Here is a 19,670-nt window from a genome sequence, read left to right as displayed (position 1 = left end):
GGCATTTTGCAAAGCTGAAATAGAGTTAATTAGGTTGCTTGGGAGGACTGTGAGTTCAGGAGAAGAGTGGGTTTAACTGGCCTTTCCTTGCACACTTGTACATCTCTCAGTGCCATGTTCTGGCCCCCAGAGGTGAACCTGGGAGTGTCTGTGCCATCCATCACTAACCCAGAGCCCAGCAGGGCTTCAGGTAGCACTGATACCTCAGGGCAGGGAATTCTGGGGTCCCTGCAGGTCAGTTGGAAGGACATTGTTGGAAAGGGAAAATAATTTCAAGAGAAGTTGCCCAGTTTGTTGCATGAGCAGTCAGTCACCTTATTGGGGTTAAACAGCAGATGGGGCTGGTCCAGGCAGAGAAACTGCATAATTTAGGTTACACTGGGGTCAAGGACCGATTTAATGAGATTCCTGTAGATCCTTTTGTGTGCAGCTTTGTTGGGTGGTTTTAGTGCTGGCTCAGCACACAGGTCTGAAGTTTCCTTTTGCAGTTTTTGGGGGCGTCCTTACAGTGCACTGGCACTTCTAGAAACAGAAGTGACAACTTCAAGCGTTTGAGGAAAGAGCTGGAAATTGGGACTTCTCGGTTCTCTTTCCCGATTCCAAAACCTTGCTTTGCAGTCCCCAACCGAGTGAGTTTTTTCCCTCTTCACCTTGGTTTTGTTCTCTTCTCAAGAAGTGGCAGTGCTTACTTACTGTACTGGACGTTTTCAGGGGCAGGAGTGGTGGTGAGTGGAGCATGTGGCAGGGCTGAGGGCCGCGCTGGGCGAGGTGTGAACCCCTTCTCTGTGGTTCTTGCAGGGCACTTTCATGGAGTGTCAGCCGGAGAGCAGCATCTCCCACCGCTTCCACAAGAGCTGTGCCTCCCAGGTCAACGACACGAGCTACTGCCCACACTGTGGGGAAGAGGCCTCCAAGGCCAAGGAGGTGACAATAGCAAAGGCTGACACGACCTCCACGGTGTCCCTGACCTACGAGCAGCAGAAACCGGCGGCAGTGGAGGGAAGGGCCGACACCACGACGGGGAGGTGAGCTGGGGCATCTCAAACCTCGGGCCAGACCAGGCTTTCCATTTGAGTTCTTGTGCTCCTCCTGATGAGCAGAGGGCTTCCTGGCCCTGCTCTCACAAAATGTGCTGGTTTAAAGGTAAACCAGCAGGGGAAATGAACTCAACTCAAAAGTCAGAATAACAATTTAATGAAATAATACAATAAGTACGATTATACAGACAAACAATTGGTCTTAACCCACGAAACCCAAATGTATAACCCAGCACCCTGGGGCATGAACAGAGTGGTGTTCGTTGGGCCCCCTGAGTCCAAAGGAAAAGGAGAGGGGAAAACCTGTTGGTGAGAGTGGTGGTGCAGTCTGATTGAAGAGTGGTGGTTGCAGTCCAGTCAAGAGCCATGGTCTGCAGTTTGGTTGAGTGGTGATCTGCAGTCTTCCTCTGGATCCCACGGGTGGTTCCAAAAGTTCCAAGACTCCAAGATTATATATTCTCCAGTTCAGGCAGGAATGCTCAGTACTTCCCCCAGGGCAGGGAGTTCCACAAAAGAGGGAGGCACCCTCCTATCTCGCAGGCCTCTTAACACCTGGTTTATAGCCTGAGGAGTCAGGGCTGCTCTGGGCAGAGGGTGCAAATAGTCTGTTGATACCAGTTTCTGGGCAATGGCATGGAAGGCTGTAGAATACACAGTTTTGGGTTACACCCATCCAGTGATGAACTGGTCCCAGCTGTTCTAACTAGGACACAAGCCAAGCTTAGCTGCAGGGTTAGGGATAGGGTTTGGGTTAGGGATAGGGTCAGGGATAGGGTCAGGGTTAGGGTCAGGGTTAGGGATAGGGTTTGGGTTAGGGTTAGGGATAGGGTTTGGGTTAGGGATAGGGTCAGGGTTAGGGATAGGGTTTAGGTTAGGGATAGGGTTAGGGTTAGGGTTAGGGTTAGGGTCAGGGTTAGGATTAGAGTTTGGGTTAAAGTGTGTTTTGTGCCACTCACTGTGTTGGGGAAGATCACACCAACCACAGGATGAGCTGGGGCAGAGGCACCAGAGATGGGGGTGTTCAGGATTTAAACTTTCCTTCCTCTTATGGGATAATTTCATTCTTAAGGAGTGAAATAGTAGTGGAACTAGTTGGTGTTGCCAGGTGTGCTCAGTGACAGGGACGTTCCTGCAGCACCTGGCTGTAGCTCTGTAGCTCCTGACTCACACAAGTGTAAAGAGTGGGGGAAAACAAAGAGGAAAACACAAATCAAGCCAACCTTGTGTTGAACAGTGCTCTGACTTCCCATCCCATCTGGTCTTGTTCAGGTGGCTTTTTTGACTTGCCCCATGTTCCTGTAGAACAGAGTAGGTTTCTGTAGGTTTTCCTGTAGAACAGAGTCCATCAAAATGCAATCACTGGGCAGTGCAGTTCCTTTTTGGGCAAGTTCTTACTGAAAAGGCTGTAAAATATATTGGTTTGTGTTTGGATTCCAGTTACACTTAGCTAAAGTGTAGTATTTAAAGTATTTAAAATGCATTTGCTTTCCTTCTTTGGCATGAGATCCACACTGTAGTGTATTTTTAATGGTTGTACTTTGGCTGTCTCTCATTTTACCTCTCCAGTGGCACTGGGACACGGTTGTCAGAGGAAGACAAGCCAGAAAGTTCAGCTGCTGAGGGGTTTGACATGGCTGGGTCTTCAGTTTTTGCTAAGCCTACTACTAGCCTGACCCAGGGACCAGTTAAAGAAACTCTGGAAAGTGCCCTGATTGCCCTGGACTCTGAAAAGTAAGAAAAAACCCCACTGGGTCTCTCCAGTTCCCAAGAAAGTTGCTTAACTAGAGAAAATGGGATTTAGCTTCTCTGGACTTCGGTCCCACTCAGAGCTTCTTTTGTTCACTCATTTGTCACCCCCAACAGATTTGGGAGAACTGTTACAGCTCCACAGGTCTTATTGATTTCTGTGGAGGATTTAGTTTTTCCCTGGCATCTGTAGCTGCTGGAAGTTCCTGTTCACAGCAGTGAGACCCAGAATTTGTTGTTGAGTGGCACTGAGCAGATCTGGCCCTCACTGGAACAAGGCTGCTGGGGTCGGAGCTGGAAGTTTTGAGACCTCATTCTGGAGACTTGTTCTTCTGTTTGGCTGGTGCTCTGGAGCTGTATCATGGAATCACAGGCTGGTTTGGGTTGGAAGGACCATCCACTCCCACCTGGAGCCATGGGCAGGGACACCTTCCACTAGCCCAGGTTGCTCCAAGCCCCATCCAACCTGGCCTTGGACACTTCCAAGGATCCAGGGGCAGCCACAGCTTCTCTGGGCAACCTGTGCCAGGGCCTCACTACCCTCACAGGGAACAATTCCTTCCCAATATCCCATCTAACCCTGCCCTCTGGCACTGGGAAACCATTCTCTGTGTCCTGTCCCTCCATCCCTTGTCCCCAGTCCCTCTCCAGCTCTCCTGGAGCCCCTTTAGGCCCTGGAAGGGGCTCTCAGCTCTCCCCGGATCCTTCTCTTCTCCAGGTGAACCCCCCCAGCTCTCCCAGCCTGGTCCAGAGCAGAGGGGCTCCAGCCCTTGGAACATCTCCGTGGCCTCCTCTGGAGTTGCTCCAACAGTTCCATGTCCTCCTGATGTTGTTCCCCAGGGCTGGAGCAGCTCTGCACGGGGGTCTCACCTGAGGGGGCAGAGGGGCAGAATCCCCCCGTCCTGCTGCCCCCGCTGGGGGATCAGCCCAGGACACCGTAGGACAGACTTTGTCATGCACATGGGGTGGCAGTGGGGGGTGACATGCCTGCTGTGCTCCTCACTGAGTGTTAACTCCTCCTCTTTTCCCCCCTCCCACAGACCCAAGAAGTTACGGTTCCACCCGAAGCAGTTGTACTTCTCTGCCAGGCAAGGGGAGCTGCAAAAGGTCCTGCTGATGTTGGGTAGGTGCCTCCTTCCCAGGACAGGGCCTGGCTGGCAGCACTCCCAGCTCCTGCCAGGCAGCTGCCAATGTCCAGTTCCCACGTCACCTTCCCCTCTGCCCCCTGGGAGTGGAGCTGGAGGAGAAATCCACTTCTGCAAGTGGCGTGTCATTGGAAACGGCTTCATTTCTCTCTGAAATGTGCACTGTTCCCAGCTTGTGTCTGTATTTGAGCACTGTTTTATCCAGAGAAGCTGGTTGTGCCCCCAGAATCACCTACATGTGATTTTTCCAGTCCATCACAACTTCTCCTCTCCATGCAATGGGATATTAGATGGATATTTGCATCCAGTGGAGAGGAAAAAAGAGGGTAGTCAGCTTAAGCTGTGACCCATCAGCAGGAGAGCAAAAAAGAAGAGCCTGCAGTACATGGGGTTGTTTTGGGGGTTCGTAGTTGTCTGTCACCAGATGACTTTGAGCTGCTAACTTTGTTTTTACCGACAAATATCCCTGAGGAGTCTCCCCCTTTGAAGGACACAATGTTTCCTCGGGATCATTTCCTTTCCACTCCCTTACTTTGCTGTACATTTTTGGACACTTCCTGTTCTTGTCATTTATCAGTTTCTTCTTTTCCTTTTTTTTTTTTTTGTCTAACAAGTGTTTGCTCCATTGTTCCTTTCTTCAATAGGACAAAAATGTTATTCATTGATATTTAACTATGGCCTCATCATATGCAGCATGTTATCATGCCCAGACATCTTTGTCTGCCTGTCAGCATCATCTCTCAGTCTTTGCACAGCTGTGAGGATCTCTGGCCAGATCCCAAGCTTGTGTTAGTTGGAGAAGTTCCATCCATGTTGTAGCCCTGTGTTTGCAGGGATGCAACAACAATCACTAATATTAATTGCAGTTAATAGCGGTGAGGCAAAAAGTCCAGGTAGCACCAAACTCTTTCTTTGCAACTTCTGTTTTTTTCTTTCCTTTTTATCCCTGATTAGTGTTGGTTTTGAGATGAATTGAGAGTCTGAGGGACATGACCTCTGTAGATATTGTAATGCCTTAAAGTTCTTGAGTTCCAGGGTGTTTCTGAAGCTCTTGGTATGAGGGTTCACAGAGTCATAGAATGTGCTGAGTTGGAAGGGACCCACAAGGATCACTGAGTCCAACTCCTGGCCCTGCACAGGCCCATCCCCAAGAGTCACCCCTGTGCCCCAGAGTGTTGTCCAAATGCTTCTTGAGCTCTGGCAGCCTTGGGGCTGTGCCCACTGCCCTGGGGAACCTGGGCAGTGCCAACCACCCTCTGGGGGAAGAACCTTTTCCTGAGATCCAACCCGACCCTGCCCTGACACAGCTCCAGCCATTCCCTGGGTGCTGTCCCTGGTCCCCCCAGAGCAGAGCTCAAGGCCTGCCCCTCCTCTTCCTCTCACAAGGTTGTTGCACGTCAGATGTCCCTGGGACTGCCCTGAGAGCTTCCTGATTTAAATGTGCAGTGAGATGTGAGGAGGGCTGAGGATGGGCTGGGAACCCAGCCTTTAAAAGCCTTTTTAGCTGAGATGTGATTCTCCTGTTACACTTTAATCTCTGAATTGTGGTTGAAAATGTCTCTGCTGTGTTTTTCAGTGGATGGAATTGACCCTAATTTTAAAATGGAGCATCAGAGTAAGAGAACCCCTCTCCATGCTGCTGCTGAGTCTGGCCATGTGGACATCTGCCATATGCTGATTCAGGTCTGTCTCCACTTACATTCTTCTCTACAAACAATTTGCTGTGGTTTTTGGTCTCCTGCCCCACGTGGCTGGAACACACTTGGACTGAAACATCCCTCCTGTAAAAAATCTCCTCAGTCCCAGGGTTTGCTGAGGTGGAGGTGTGGAGGTCACCACTGGAGCTGCTCTTCCAGGCTGTTCTCCAGGCAAGGAGCATTGAAGCTTTGGTGCAGGGCACTGGGAAGCAGGTGGGAATCTGTGCCTGGGCACAGCCAGAGCAGTGCACTGCCAGATGTGCCAGTTCAGCCTGCCTGCACTGCCAGATGTGCCAGCCCAGCCTGGCTGCTGTCAGACTGCAGGAGATCTCCAGGCTGCTGCCAGGTTGCTCTTTGTGGTGAGGGCAGTGAGGCTCTGGAGCCTGGAAGCAAATAGATCCTTCTCTTCCCTTCCATCAAAACTTGAGTAACTCCAGCAGGATTTTCCTCCACAGTATAAATATCCCACGAGGGGAAAGGAGAGAAGGAAAGATGGAAGTTTGGTTTATGGGCTGAGATTTGGACTCTAATTAAGGGAAGATGGTCAAAGCCATAGGGGTGCTGTTGTTGAACCTGCTCCAAAATGATGTAAAGAAGAAAAAGAAGGATTCAAAAAGTTATAGCATTTCTTTTTTGTGCTGGCATAAATGGTCTGGAGTGACTGGAAGTATGTTTTGTTTATCCTGTGGGATTGGGAAACCTTAACAGTCTTTGGAAATGGGCTGCTGGGATGGTGCATTTCAGCACCTGGAGTCAGAGCTCTTGAGTTCTCTTTGAAGGCAGCTGTGGGCCTGCCTGGCTGCTCTCACTCACTGAAAGTACTGCACAGGAAGACAACAGAATGAGTAAAAGGAGCAAAATTTGTGAGATATTAGACACAGTTTAATTATCAGTAGGGTTGGGTTCTTTCCAGAGGGCTTCATCTTCTTGTCTCTTCCCTGCAGCAGTGCAGGATTTGGCTGGGAATGGCCCCAGCTCATTAAACTTGAAATGCCTCTGCTCTGCTCTGGTTTGAATGGCTGTAGCTGTGTAAGAGGAGGCAAAACAAAGGAATTCAGTGGGAGGCACCTGGAAGCAACGGGGCCAGCTCCTTGTGCCAGGTGAAGCTGAGTCAGGGTGTTGCTGCTGTGAACAGGTCTGAGGTTCACACACACAGACACACACACAGACACACACATGTGCATGGCCTGCCAAGAGCTGGGTGTGTCTGAGATCCTTTGGGTTTAAGTATTTGGTGGTTCCTGAGCTCAGCCCAAGAGTTAAAGCAGGCAAGATACAGGACACAGTGTTTTGGGAAAGAGTGAGGTTTTGGCTGAAGGCACCCCATGTTGAGCTGAACATATGCTCAGAGACCTCTGTGGAAATGGTACTGTTGCCTTCTACAGGAAGAGTTATCCAATCACCAGGATATTTTTTACAGCTCCTGCTTCTGTTGCAATCAGCAAGTTGTTCCTTACTGCTTGTGACATTGGGAAGAGCAGGTTGTTTCACTCTAAGTGATGCACCAGGGAAAACAAAGCTGCTGGGAAAAGGAGGAAGCTGATTTTTCCAAATTGTGCACAAGCAATATCTAGAGAGTAGGAGTACAAAATCCATTAATACACGAGTTATTTAATACCAGCTGTTGGTTTCCTTACATCTCCTATGGCTGTGGAAAGCAGGAGAGAGGGCAGGCAGTGTGTGCTGCTCTCCAAAGCACGTGTAGTTGCACTGCCTTCTTTCCTGCTTTTGTTGCTTCTTTTTTTTTTTTTTTAATTTTTTTCCCATGCTTAATATGGCTAAATTTCAGGAACAATCTTGCTGCTGAATCTCTACTCCCACATCCTTCCTCTTCTAACCAGCAATGACTCTAATTATCCTTTGCCTTGGCCTCCCAACAGGCTGGTGCCAACATAGACACCTGCTCCGAGGACCAGAGGACCCCTCTGATGGAAGCAGCAGAAAACAACCACCTGGAAACTGTGAAATACCTGATCAAGGCTGGAGCACTAGTGGATCCTAAGGTAGTTTATTCCTTACCATTTTCTCCTGAAGAACCCTCTGTCCAATACGTCCTTCTGGGTAGGTTTGGAGTTTTGGGTGGAGGTGCACAGGCCACAGGGGAATGGGCTGGTTTGTCTTGGGGCAAGGGCTGGGGGTGTCACACTCTCATTTTACTGCTGCAGAGTCCTGGCCATGAGCTGGCTGGGGCAAGTGCTGCCACTTGCTCTGTTGGTTTGTGGCACCAAATGTCAGGGGTATTTGATTTCATATGAGGCCACTAAATCTTAGTGTCCCAAATCCATTGCAGTGAATTTGGAGTTTGATTTCAGAGTTTCCTTCCCTATAGAGTCTAACAATGAGGATTTTGGGGTGATATTTTAAAGGAGGCTGGTAATTAGGTGCTTGCCAAGCCAGCAAAAAAGACAGAGGAAGCTTTCCTTTCCAAAGGACTGATGTGTGGCTTCTTGCAGTCACGCTGCTGTGGCAAAATTGAACCCCATCTTCAAACTCTACCCTTTAATTTAAACCAATACAATAAAATGCAGCTGTCTGTTTGCCTTTAGCATGCTCTGGTTGCTTTGCAATCTTGGAAAATATACGGATTTTTTTTTTTTAGTCCCATAAATCAGAATCTCTTTGGAGCACGGGAACCTTCCCCATGTGAACTTCTTGGCACGACCTGGTTTTGTGAAGGAACTGGCAGGATTGCACAAGGCATCAAGTGCTGCCCACCCCAAATGGATCCTTGAGAGCCTGGTCCTGAGCTGGGAAAGGGAAAAGGGCAGGACAGGCATGTGTGGGTTTATGCTGGCCACTGTCCCAAGTGTCTCAGAGCAGTCCCAGCATCTCTCACCTGATTTACTCCTGTGGAAAAGAGGGGAGTTTGGGATTCGAAAGGTAGAGGGGAGGAAAAGAATCCTGAGCTTACAGAAGCAAATTAGAAGCCTGAGATCACGTCTGAAGTCTAGACTAGTTTATTATGTTAATTAGTTTCTTGCACCAAATTACTCATCTGTTTGAGAGCAGCAACATTGCAGTTTGGAGTCGGCTCCAGCCATTTCCATGAGAAATCCGGCTCTTTCCTGGTGTTTGCAGAGCCCACCCAGCCCTGGCACTGCAGTGGAGGGGGTGCTGAGGGCAGGGCAGGGCTGGGTGGGGGCTTCTCAGCCCCCAGAGTGATCCAGTTAACTGTTGATCCAGTAAACAGAATGTAAAAGCCCCACTCAAAACCTGAAGAAACTGTTAAAATCTGCCTGCTCTCCATGGGGCCGAGGAGCTGCACTTGGCTCTTGCCAATCCAAGAGAAAGCTGTGGCATTATTATACAGGCACTTCTGGGGGTGTAGAAGCTCCTTCTGCATCCCAGGAAGCCCACATGGTGCAATCCCTGACCTGAGATGTCCCACCCTGCACCACAGAGTCCACTCAGCTCCTTCCCAAAACTCTCACCTCCAGTGTTGCTTCCAGGCAGTAAACTAGAAGGAGTCATTTGGTTTTCAGTCTTTCATTTCCTCCTCCTTATTTCCTGCTCTCTGGGCCTTGTTATGTGCTAAGCTCTTGGGACATAAAGGCCTGATAAAAATCAGGCTCCAAGCAGTGAGATCTTTGGTGTGAGTGTGGGAGCATCTCTGTCATGACTCACAGCCTGTCCATCTCTGCCAGACCCTGCATTCCCAGCTCCCAAAGGCATTTTTCCTTTCAACTTTCAGGGTTGTTTTTTGTCTCCTGTCTGGGCAGATGGCTCTGGGCACTTGGTCTCTCCAGAGCCTCCCAACCCTGTGCAGGACACCCCTGTGCCCTGCTGCCAGGTGCTGGGGTAAGGCCTTGGGCTGATAAAACACAGCAATAAGTGGAGCATTTCCAGTTGAGACAAGGCTACTTTTCTGATGTAAAGTGCAAAAAATTGTAAGGGATCTCTGCCTCACTTTGGCTCTCCAGCACGTGGAAAGGAGTGGGAAAGGGTCTGTCAGGGAAGGGGAGCATCACTGCCAGGGTTTGGGGCTGGTACCTTCCCTAGGCTTTGCAAAAGCATCTCTTTGCACTCTCAGCCTCTTCCTCTGCACCTCTGAGGTTTGTGTGAAGCTCCTGAGCTCTGCTGAGTGCTGGCTCTGGCTCCTGCTCTCTTCCCTCCTGGCAGTGGCCTGGGGGCTTTTGGAGTCCTCTGTTCCATCTGTGAAGTTCTCCCAGTTTTCCTGAGCATCACTGGTGTCATGCAGAGCTGGAAAAAGCTGGGAAGGGATGTCCCTGAGTGTTTGTTCTGTGGTTGTGTGTCCAGGATGCAGAGGGCTCCACGTGTCTGCACTTGGCAGCCAAGAAGGGGCACTACGACGTCGTTCAGTACCTGCTCTCCAACGGGAAGATGGATGTCAACTGCCAGGTGAGGCCTTGCTGGGGGGCAGGAGCTGCTTTTCCCAGGCCAGGGACTCAGCTCAGCACTGTGCTGTCAGGGCAATGGTCACCCAAGTGATGGGGGACACCTCAAATTCATTATAGAGTGACAATTCCGTGGGCCTCTTCCCCTCCACTGACCTCATGGAAACTTTACTTCCAGCTGCTTTGGTTTGCAGTTTCTCCTTGACCCTGAATTTGCTGTGGAGCCTGTTGCTCAAGGGTGTCACTGTGCTTTTCCTAGTGGAGGGGAGGTGGTGGGATCATGGACATGCTGTGGGATGGGTCAAGGCTGGCACTTGCCATCATGGAGTTTATGCATTTCCATGGGGTCAGGCAGTGCTGCACTGGGGTTCCCCATTCTGGGGGAAAGGCAGGTCCCTCAGGCTTCTCAGGGAGCTTTTATAAGACCATTGACACGAGCTGGGTGTTTGTACCTTTTGGACAGTCAACTTTGTGTGAAGCTGCTGAGCTCTGCTCAGTGCTGGCTCTGGCTCCTGCTCTCTCCCCTCCTGGCAGAGGGCTGGGGGCTTTTGGACTCCTCTGCTCTGTGTTTGAACTTCCCTGCTGGTCCTGAGCACCACTGCTGTCATGCAGAGCTGGAAAAAGCTGGGAAGGGATGTCCCTGAGTGCTTGTTCTGTGGTTGTGAACCACCTGGAGATCCACTGCCAGTAAGCTGAGCTGGAACAAACTCCACTGGCTGAGCTGTGTTGGTTCCACTCACGGGAGGGACCCTGAGGGACCTGCAGCAGTGTGGACAAAAGGAGTGTGATGAGACAGGGAAGGGGTCTGTGGCTCCTTGGGAAGGCAGCAGGAGCCTGTGGTGCCTGTTGTGTGCCTCACCCTGTCCTCCCTCCCCAGGATGATGGAGGCTGGACACCCATGATCTGGGCCACGGAGTACAAGCACATCGAGCTGGTGAAGCTGCTGCTGGCGAAGGGCTCGGACATCAACATCCGTGACAACGTAAGGGTCTGCTGGAACCTGCTCCAGAAATCACCCACGAGCTCTGTTCACACACCAGACACACCCGAGGGGGCAGATCCTCGGTGCAGGGAGGGGCAGTGGTGCCCTGACACAGGCAGTGAGAGAACAGTGTCTGGGGGGAGAATTTCCCACCATATACTGGGAAGAAGTCTGCAAGCTGGCAAGATGTCCTTTAGCTCCAGCTCTTCTGTCACAACCTGTGAGGATGCTGTGTGGAATTCTCAGGCTGCAGTCAGCTCTGAGCCTTGCTACTTCTCACCCACCTGGGTCCACCTTGGCTGCTGCACCAAGGCAGAGTCCCTGGAGTCCAGACGTGCCAGCTCCACGTTGGTCACAGGCCAGTGAGCACTGGGCATGGTTTAGGGGCACCCTGTGTGTTTTTGAGGGGCATAAGCTCATACTTGTGTTTTCTGGGTGGACTGGACAGACACTGTGCCAGCAAATATCACCAGCCTGGCTTTTCCAAGGCATCACAGGCACGAAGGCACTGATGTGGACAGAGCATGTGTCAGTGTTCTGGTGTGCTGGAACATTGCAGAGCATGTGCAGTGTTCTCAGTGTGCTGGAGCTGGCTCTTGGCCTACTCTTCACCTCCATAAATCCTGCTCCAGTGGGGTGTACTCAGTGCTTGAGTGCCTGGGAGCTCCTGGGCCCAGTGTGAGGCTGTGCCAGCTGGTTTCCCAGGGATTTCCAAGTAAATAGAGAAGATACAAAGGAGATACTGTCTCCCTTCTCCCCAGGTTTCCTCAGGAGACTCATTGTATCAGCACAGCTCCTGTCTTTTTTTTTTTCTTAATACTCTGGGTTGTTTTTTTTTCAGTCTCTAAGGGTATTGAAACCCCAGAGGTGCCTTCAAGGCACACTTGGGTGTGAACTGAGGTGTGAGGAGCTGCTCCAGGCTCTGACCTGTAGATGAGAGATAGTTTGATTAAGGCAGGGTAACTGGCCTCCCTGCTTTCTGCACAGAGCTGTTCCAGTGAAGTGCCTGCCCTGCCATCAGCTCATGCTCTAACATGTCTCCTGGCACTGTATTTCCTTGTCCACTGCTCCCAGTGCTTTTTTAATCCAAGGGATATGAGTAGATAAGTTTGTATTTCTCTCCCTAAATGCCTCATTTTGTGTCTTGGGTGCTGGCAGGGGAAGCTGTTGGCACGTTTGTCTCAGGGGGCTCAGAAAGGCTCCAGCTGTTCCTGAGGAGTTGCTGTCCCAGTCTGAAGGGCTCGGTTTCCTTGGTAGCTTTAATGTCATGCCTTGCCCCATCCCTGGAAGTGTTCAAGGCCAGGTTGGACGGGGCTTGGAGCAACCTGGGATAGTGGAAGGTGTCCCTGCCCATGGCAGGGAGGTGGAATAAGGTGACCTTTGAGGTCCCTTCCAACCCAGACCGTTCTGTGTTTCTATGATTCTAAGATTTTAATCCCAGCCAGTCACCAAGCCCCTCACAGCCACTCATTCATTCCCCCACTAGCAGGACTGGAGAGAGAATTGGAAGGGGAAAAGGTAGAAAACTCATGAGTTGAGATAAAGACAGTTTAATAGGGAAAGGGAAGAGCAAACCCCCCCCCACACACACACAAGCAAAGCAAAACAGGGAATTCATTCCCTGTTTCCCATGGACAGTAGGTAGGTGTTCATCCGTCTCCACAAGAGCCCTGTCATGTGTAAAGGTGACTGTGAGAAGATAAACCATCACTCAAAATGTCCCACTTCCTTCTTCTTCCCTCATTTTATACACTGAGCAGGATGGCATGTGGTCTGGAATGTCCCTTTGGTCAGTTTGGGTCACCTGTCCTGGCTGTGTCTCCTCCCAGCCTCCCCCAGACCCCCCAGCCCCCTCCCCAGCGTGGCCATACCAGGGGCAGAACAGGCTCTGTGCAGGTGCTGCTCAGCAAGGACAAAACTATCACCACATCATCACCCCTGTGCTCAGCACAGAGCCCAAACACAGCCCCATTCCAGCCACTGGGAAGAAAATTAACCCTACCCCAGCCAAAACCAGCACACTGAGAGAGTTCCCAGGCAGGTCCACATCCAATCCTGTTCCTAAAAGCAGAAGGCAAGGCGAGAGGAGGCTTTTTGGGCTGTTGCATCACTGCTGACTCTGAGCAAAACTGACTCATTTGATCTGTCACAGGAGCCTTTTGCTACCAGCTCCAAGATCACACATTCATGAGGAAAATCAAATCGACCCAGTCAACAAGTTATTTGAAAGAAAATAAAGCTCTTAGCAGCTGTTTGTATCACATATCCATCCTGTCCCTGCAGTTGGTGTCTCCTGATGGACAGTCAGTAAGGAGCAATGTCACTTCTGCTGGAAAGCATCATTCTCTGGGAGAAATGCTTTTGACTGGGATGATGCTGCTGTTAGGCAGGGGCAGAGCAGCGAGTCCAGAGGTCTGTAACCTGTCTGAGCAGCAGCCTGTGGGTGCAACCCACAGGATGAATTTTTTTCTGTAGTTTGGTATGTGATGTGATCAGGGTTTTTTTCTGGATGGTACCATAACGGGAGGCAGGAGCCGTGTAGAAAACGCTCTCCCCACTCCCTTGTACAGCCAATACCTCCCCATTTAAGGCAAGATCTTAAGTAAAGTGGTAATGACTAAAACATATGCTTTGTTTTTGCTCTAAAAAGAAAAAAAAAAAGGAGAAAAGTGAGGGGATCATTACTATGATTGCACTGTTGTAATCGATGTCTTTAGAGCTTGTCATGGGGATGGGATCGACGTGTGCTGCAAATTGCACTGTAACAGAAAACAGAGTATCATTGCTTAAAATATCTCCCTCCCAAAGATGAGTGTTCAGCTATTTCTAGTGCTGCTAGTGAGAGATGAGTACATACAGTATTTAAGAGATGCCTGGAGTCAGATTGATTGCTTTCCCTGTGGCTTGTGCTTCTCTTTCCAGCACCTTCACATACCCTGCGTGCTCTTTTTCTCTTTAATTTTGTAGCCCTGGGAGACACGCTGGCTTTCCTGTCTGTCTGGGCTGGGGAAGCTCAGCTTCCAGCCTTTTCTAGCATGTTTGTTCGTGTCTGGCACCTCTCATGGATTGATCCAGATTGGTTTGTGGCTCAGAGACAGACGAGTTGCCTGTGCGTGTGAGGAAGGTGACGGATCGCTGCGTGTGCAGCCTCCCCGTCCTCGGTGTGTGGAGGCAGATGGAGTGAGAACTCCCTCCTTGGCTACATGGAGGTTTCCCTGTCCACCCTGGCATTCCCAGCCAGGAGGAGCAGTGTGGGGATGGAGGCTGCAAGCCCATGTTGAAGGCTGCAGGTGTAGAGCTAAGGAAGGTGACGTCCCAAAGCGATGGGGTTCTAAAACACTAAACAGCCTCTGCTCTGTGCTCTTTCCCCTCCAGGAGGAAAACATTTGTTTGCACTGGGCTGCTTTTTCTGGCTGTGTGGACATAGCAGAGATCCTGCTGGCAGCTAAGTGTGACCTACACGCCGTGAACATCCACGGGGACTCGCCCCTGCACATCGCAGCCCGAGAGAACCGCTACGAGTGCGTGGTGTAAGTACAGCCCTCCCTGCCCCTGCCTGCTCCTGCCTGCTCCTGCCTGCCTGGGGGCCTTCTGGCCAGCTCAGGAGAGCCTCTGAAGTGCCCTTGGCTTTTAAGCACAGACCAGGATTGGGATGGGTGGCTTGTTTCTCCCCTGCTCCCAGGGGAGATGGGTCCAGGTACAGCGGCTGCCAGAGCTGGTTGGAAAACGTGGAGTGTTCCTGGAGTGTTGGGCAGAGGGGCTGTGCTCAGCATGGGCTTCCCAGCACGAAGGTGTCAGACTTCCTTGATTAAAGCTTTTTTTTCCCCCACAACTAGCCTGGCATGATATGGTAACAGGGCTTTTCCTTTGCTTCATCCCTGCTCTGAATAAAGCCATCATGTGTACTCCCCAGAGGCTGGTGAGTATAAACAAGGGCCGAGTCCAACACCAGTTTCCTGTGGGACTCTTCCATTTCCAGCCTGCTCTTCCCACCCCATATCTTTCCCTGCCAGAGAGAGTTTCAAGCCTGGCTGAAGTTAGGCTGGTACCAGCAGGGTACCTGTCATGCCTGAAGCAGGGCGAGGTTGGCCCAGAGCTCTCATGAGTGCCCAGAGCTCCAGTCTGTGGCTTCTGCCAGCGCCTTCACGTAGAAGGATCCCCTGAACCATGCTTAATACAGAACACTCAGGTGATTATTCACTACTACAGACTCTTCCTTGTCCCCTAAGGGCTGGCTGGAGGATGTGATTCAGCTTGTTTTCCCCTTGCATGGTTTCCCTTGGGGAATCCTGATCCTTCCTTGCTGTTTTGCAGTCTCTTTCTCTCCCGTGGCTCGGATGTCACTTTAAAGAACAAGGAGGGTGAGACTCCGCTCCAGTGCTCCAGCCTTAACTCTCAGGTCTGGGTGGCCCTACAGATGAACAAGACTCTCAAAGAATCATCCACTGAGAAGCCTGCCCAGATAGAGAAGGTGGTGAGCAGGTGAGAATAGGGCTGGCTTTGATTTTGGGTCATGAAATTGAGCCCTTGCACGGGGACAGGCCGGGGCTCTGGTTTAAGAAAGGACTGCAAGTGCAGGATTAGCTTTTTGAACTGGTGTGAAGGTCAGTTTGAGCTCAGCAAGAACTAAGCACGTGCTGATTCAGACCACAGTTTGTAAATTCATCCTCTGAGTGGAAATTTTCACAAGCACAAAGAACAGTCTGTAAGGCTGTGGGAAAACGTGAACCCCGTTCTGGTCTGGGTTGCTTTTAGGCTTGGAGTGCTCAGTGATCAAAAACAGTAATTCTGCCCCAGGATGGCATTTGAATGCCTTGTTTGGGAGGGCTTTCCTTGGGTGACAGCTCTCTCTCCCCTGGCAGGGACATTGCCCGGGGTTACGAGCGCATCCCGATCCCCTGTGTCAATTCCGTGGACAGCGAGCCCTGTCCCAGCAACTACAAATACGTTTCCCAGAACTGTGTCACCTCCCCGATGGACATTGACAGGAACATCACTCATTTACAGGTGAGGGATTGTGTGTCCCCCTGCTCTGGTGTGTGCATTCAGAGGTACAGCTCCTTCCAGTGGGTTTGGAACTTAAAATGGGAGTGTCTAGTCCTGATACTGCCATCAAATTCCAGCTAAGCCTGTATTCCTCACCTCCAGCTCTTGATTTAGGAGATGGGATTCTTATTTTCTTCAGTTTGGAGGCTTAAGCCAAGCTCTGTGTTCAGCTGTGTGCTGTGGCACTGGCCATCTGCTGTTGGCTGATGTGACTCCTGTTTATCCTTGTCCTGTGTTCTGAGTCTGGAGAGTCAGGGATTTGTTGGGAGAGTCTCTCATGCTGCCTGCCCACTGCCTGCAGCATCCAGGCCAAGGCCTTTGCTGTGACACTGAAGTCCTGGAAGGGCTGGGTGGTGGAAGCAGAGGTGGGATGAGGGTGATCCCTCTCTGGGCACAGCCCTGAGGTGGCTGAAGTGAACTTCCCAAGCCCAATCCCTGTTGTGCAGCAGCTGGTGGTGGGACTGTGTTGGCTTGGGGAGTGCTGGGGAAGCAGCCAGCTGGAGAGCCCGTGTGGGAAGCGGGAAGCAGCAGGGGAGGACTGAGACAGCATGTTGTGGTGCATCATCTCCCAGCTCTGGTCCCTCCTTGGAGCTCTCCTTGTCCTCAAGTGTGGAGAACAGCTCATAGGGCATGGAGGAGGGTTGGTGACAGGGGGACATCCTCTCCTGAGCCATGGAACTGGCTCAGGATGAGATCCTTCCCTGTACCCGGAGTCCTTTGGTGCTCACTGCTCACAGAATAAATAATGGAGTCAAAATGCCTCTGGATGATGAAGCTGCTTGTCTTTCTGGCTGAGGAGAAGGCCATGACTTGTGGTTTCCTCCCTGACCCAGTGACAGAAGCTGCTGTTTCAGCTGTGGGAGTGGTGTGGAGTTAACCCTTTGCTTCTCTTGCAGTATTGTGTCTGCATAGACGACTGCTCCTCCAGTAACTGCATGTGTGGCCAGCTCAGCATGCGCTGCTGGTATGACAAGGTGAGCACAGCCCTTCCTCCTGGCTCAAACTTGGGGCTGAGAGCTGAGCTTGGCCCAATTCTGGGTTTATAATGGTGCCTTTATAACACCTCCTTGCACAACTCAAGGCCAGGTTGGATGGGACTAGTGGAAGGTGTCCCTGCCCACGGCCAGGGGTTGGAATGAGATGAGCTTTGAGGTCCTTTCCCAACCAAACCATTCTGGGATTCTATTTCTTCTTGACTTAAAATGCTTAAAGTGTAGTCTCAGCTCTGAGACCTATGTGATAACACAAAATGTGTGCTCAGGGCAGCTTTTGCTGTGTTATTTATTTGTGTTACTCTCATGCCAACTGAGCCATTAATTACACCCATGTGATGGGGAGCATTTAATAATCCAGGCGTGAAATCAGCTTCCATTTCAGAGCAACATGGGGAGTGTTGGAATATGTAAACAAGGGGAGGGGAGCAGAGAGAAATGCTTTTTTTTTTTTGGCCTGCTTTTATTTCTTGTGATCCTTCTGGATAAAGGCAAAGTAAAGATGTTTTCACTGCCACATTGCCAGAAGCCAGGTTTGGTTTGGGTAAATGTGTTCAACCCTCCCGGGAGGTTTTGAGGTTCATATTTGGGCAGGTGCTGCTCAGATCAGAAGTTCTGTGAATCTCTGCAGGTTTCTCCCGGGGGGGGAATGTTGGTTCTTTGCTTTGTAGCCATTTTATCTACATGTTAAGAGGTGATTACATCTTTCAAGGCTTAAAAGCCAAATTTGTTAAAAATGATAAATCGCATCTGTCGCTTCCTTAATCCTGTATGTTGGTAAAGAATTGAATTGTAACTTTTTTGGGGGGTGTTGTTTGGGAAGATAATGTGGTTCACAGAACTTGTGTGTACTGGCCTTGGACTCTGGAATTTTAGGCTTTATTCCAGAGACAGACTAAGCACCCACTTCTCCCCTCCAGCGCTGCAAAATGATAATAATGATGATGTGCACACCAGTTTTCTGCACAGCACTGTGAGATATTTTTTGGGTGGTGCACAGGGTGATACCAGGCAGAAAAAATCTAGATGGTCTCTTGCTGTGGGTGACAGGGAAGAGCAAAACCACTGCAGAAGCTCAGGTCTGGTGGTGGTTTTGGGGACGTGACCCTACCTGGGGGTTCTCTGGCCTGTTTTTATACTCAGGGTATTTCTGCTCTTGTTTTTCTGGTTTGGAGGGGTCCCAGGATTAACTAACCCAGTCTTGGCTGCCTCTCTCCCTCAGGATGGCCGACTCCTGCCCGAGTTCAACATGGCTGAGCCCCCCCTGATCTTCGAGTGTAACCACGCGTGCTCCTGCTGGAGAACCTGCAGGAACAGGGTGGTGCAGAACGGGCTCAGGTGAGAAGGAGGATCCAAACCCAGCTTATCTCAGCAGGGCCAACACCAAACTCATGAGCTTTCTGGCTCTCTAGTCTCAGCTCACCCATAAACCCCCAAAAGCCAGCACTTGCTGAGGTGAGGCCGAAGTTGGGGCAGGAGCCACCACACAGTGCTGTTCCCATGTGCTGACAGTGGGAATGAAGCAGCAGTGGCTTGATGAGCTCAATTAATATCTCAATTAATGTTTGCACCATGCCAGTGTCACCATCAGGTGGGAACTGTGGCATTCTTTCATCAACCTGACCATAAAACGTGGAATTGGCTTGTGGGTTTGCATGAACAGCCCAGGTGTGATGGCTCAGGTGGAGAGCTGAGAGGAACATGAGAGCAACAGAACTGCAGAGCAGTTAATTTAGAGGATCCTGTAAGTCAGCATTCTAGATTAGAAATACAGGCCAGTGTGCCTAAACTTGGCTGCTTAAAATTCCCAAGTTATTGGCATGACTGCCCCTGACTTGGATACCTGAATACCCGTTGGCCTTGGTGCTGCAGCTTAGACCACTGGGATTTTAGTGCCTGTTTTGGTTTGAACCTCTGCTATGGAGGAGTTTGCCACTGCACTAAGTTCAAAGGAATCCCACTGAAAGAAAAAAAAAAAAAGACTTTTGCAATTTTCTTGTAGTGCTGACAGCACTCTTTTTGCAAGCTTTGTAGTTTCAATGACATTTTGCGACGTTAAAAATAAGTGAGGGAAAAGCTCGACGTGTTTCCACAGAACTTTGCCTCTCTCTGGTTTTCCCTGCCAAGCTCCTGAGCTCCAGTGCCTCTGTGGGTGTTTATTTAGGAGCTGCACAGCTAGAGCTGTTGCTTTTGCATTTTTTTTCTGCCTTGCTGAGGGGTTTTTCTGAAAGTTGGGAAGGGTTGGAAACCCAACCGTGAGTCGGGGAGAGCAGCTCTGCCGGGAGGCTGGGTCAGGAGCTGGGCAGAGCCTGCTCACAGTCCCTGGGGAGGCAGCAGGGAAGGCTCCTGCTGTGGGGCTGCAGCTGCCACAGGGGTGCTGCTGCTCCACTTTCAGTGCTGCCTTGATCAGATGTGCTCCACATCATCTCCGCTCGGCAGCGCACACGTATCCAGCTGGCAGCCCGGCCCAGCTCAGCTGGCAGGCCGGGATCAGAGCCATGGTCCTGCTGCTGCCCCACAGCAGAGCCTCAACCTGAGCTGGGCTCTGCTCTGCTCTGAGGGACGAGGCAAAACATGGGGCAGTCACTCCCCTGAGGAGCATCACTGGCTGGGTGAGGGAGGGGATTGTCCTGCTCTGCTCTGACCTAGGGTGGCCTCACCTGGAATGTT

The 19,670-nt window shown here is 50.8% G+C and overlaps 1 protein-coding gene across 11 annotated transcripts in view; it reads left to right on the top strand.

The window, feature by feature from the left end:
- Positions 1-19,670, top strand: part of EHMT1 (euchromatic histone lysine methyltransferase 1) — a 126,220-nt gene that overhangs the window by 93,661 nt on the left and 12,889 nt on the right. For all 11 annotated transcript variants that reach the window (XM_051807879.1, XM_051807878.1, XM_051807876.1 and 8 more), the window contains 12 exons: positions 799-1,025; positions 2,604-2,768; positions 3,824-3,906; positions 5,505-5,611; positions 7,506-7,628; positions 9,883-9,984; positions 10,858-10,962; positions 14,338-14,492; positions 15,277-15,444; positions 15,825-15,969; positions 16,905-16,982; positions 18,223-18,338. In XM_051807879.1, the coding sequence (XP_051663839.1) occupies positions 799-1,025; positions 2,604-2,768; positions 3,824-3,906; positions 5,505-5,611; positions 7,506-7,628; positions 9,883-9,984; positions 10,858-10,962; positions 14,338-14,492; positions 15,277-15,444; positions 15,825-15,969; positions 16,905-16,982; positions 18,223-18,338 (1,574 nt within the window). The remainder of the gene's footprint in view (positions 1-798; positions 1,026-2,603; positions 2,769-3,823; positions 3,907-5,504; positions 5,612-7,505; positions 7,629-9,882; positions 9,985-10,857; positions 10,963-14,337; positions 14,493-15,276; positions 15,445-15,824; positions 15,970-16,904; positions 16,983-18,222; positions 18,339-19,670) is intronic.

The sequence above is a fragment of the Manacus candei genome, unplaced genomic scaffold (assembly GCF_025592945.1).
Source record: "Manacus candei isolate 608988 ecotype Guabito, Panama unplaced genomic scaffold, ASM2559294v1 h1tg000071l, whole genome shotgun sequence".
Classification (NCBI taxonomy): domain Eukaryota; kingdom Metazoa; phylum Chordata; class Aves; order Passeriformes; family Pipridae; genus Manacus; species Manacus candei.
This window is presented reverse-complemented; position numbering and strand designations above follow the sequence as displayed.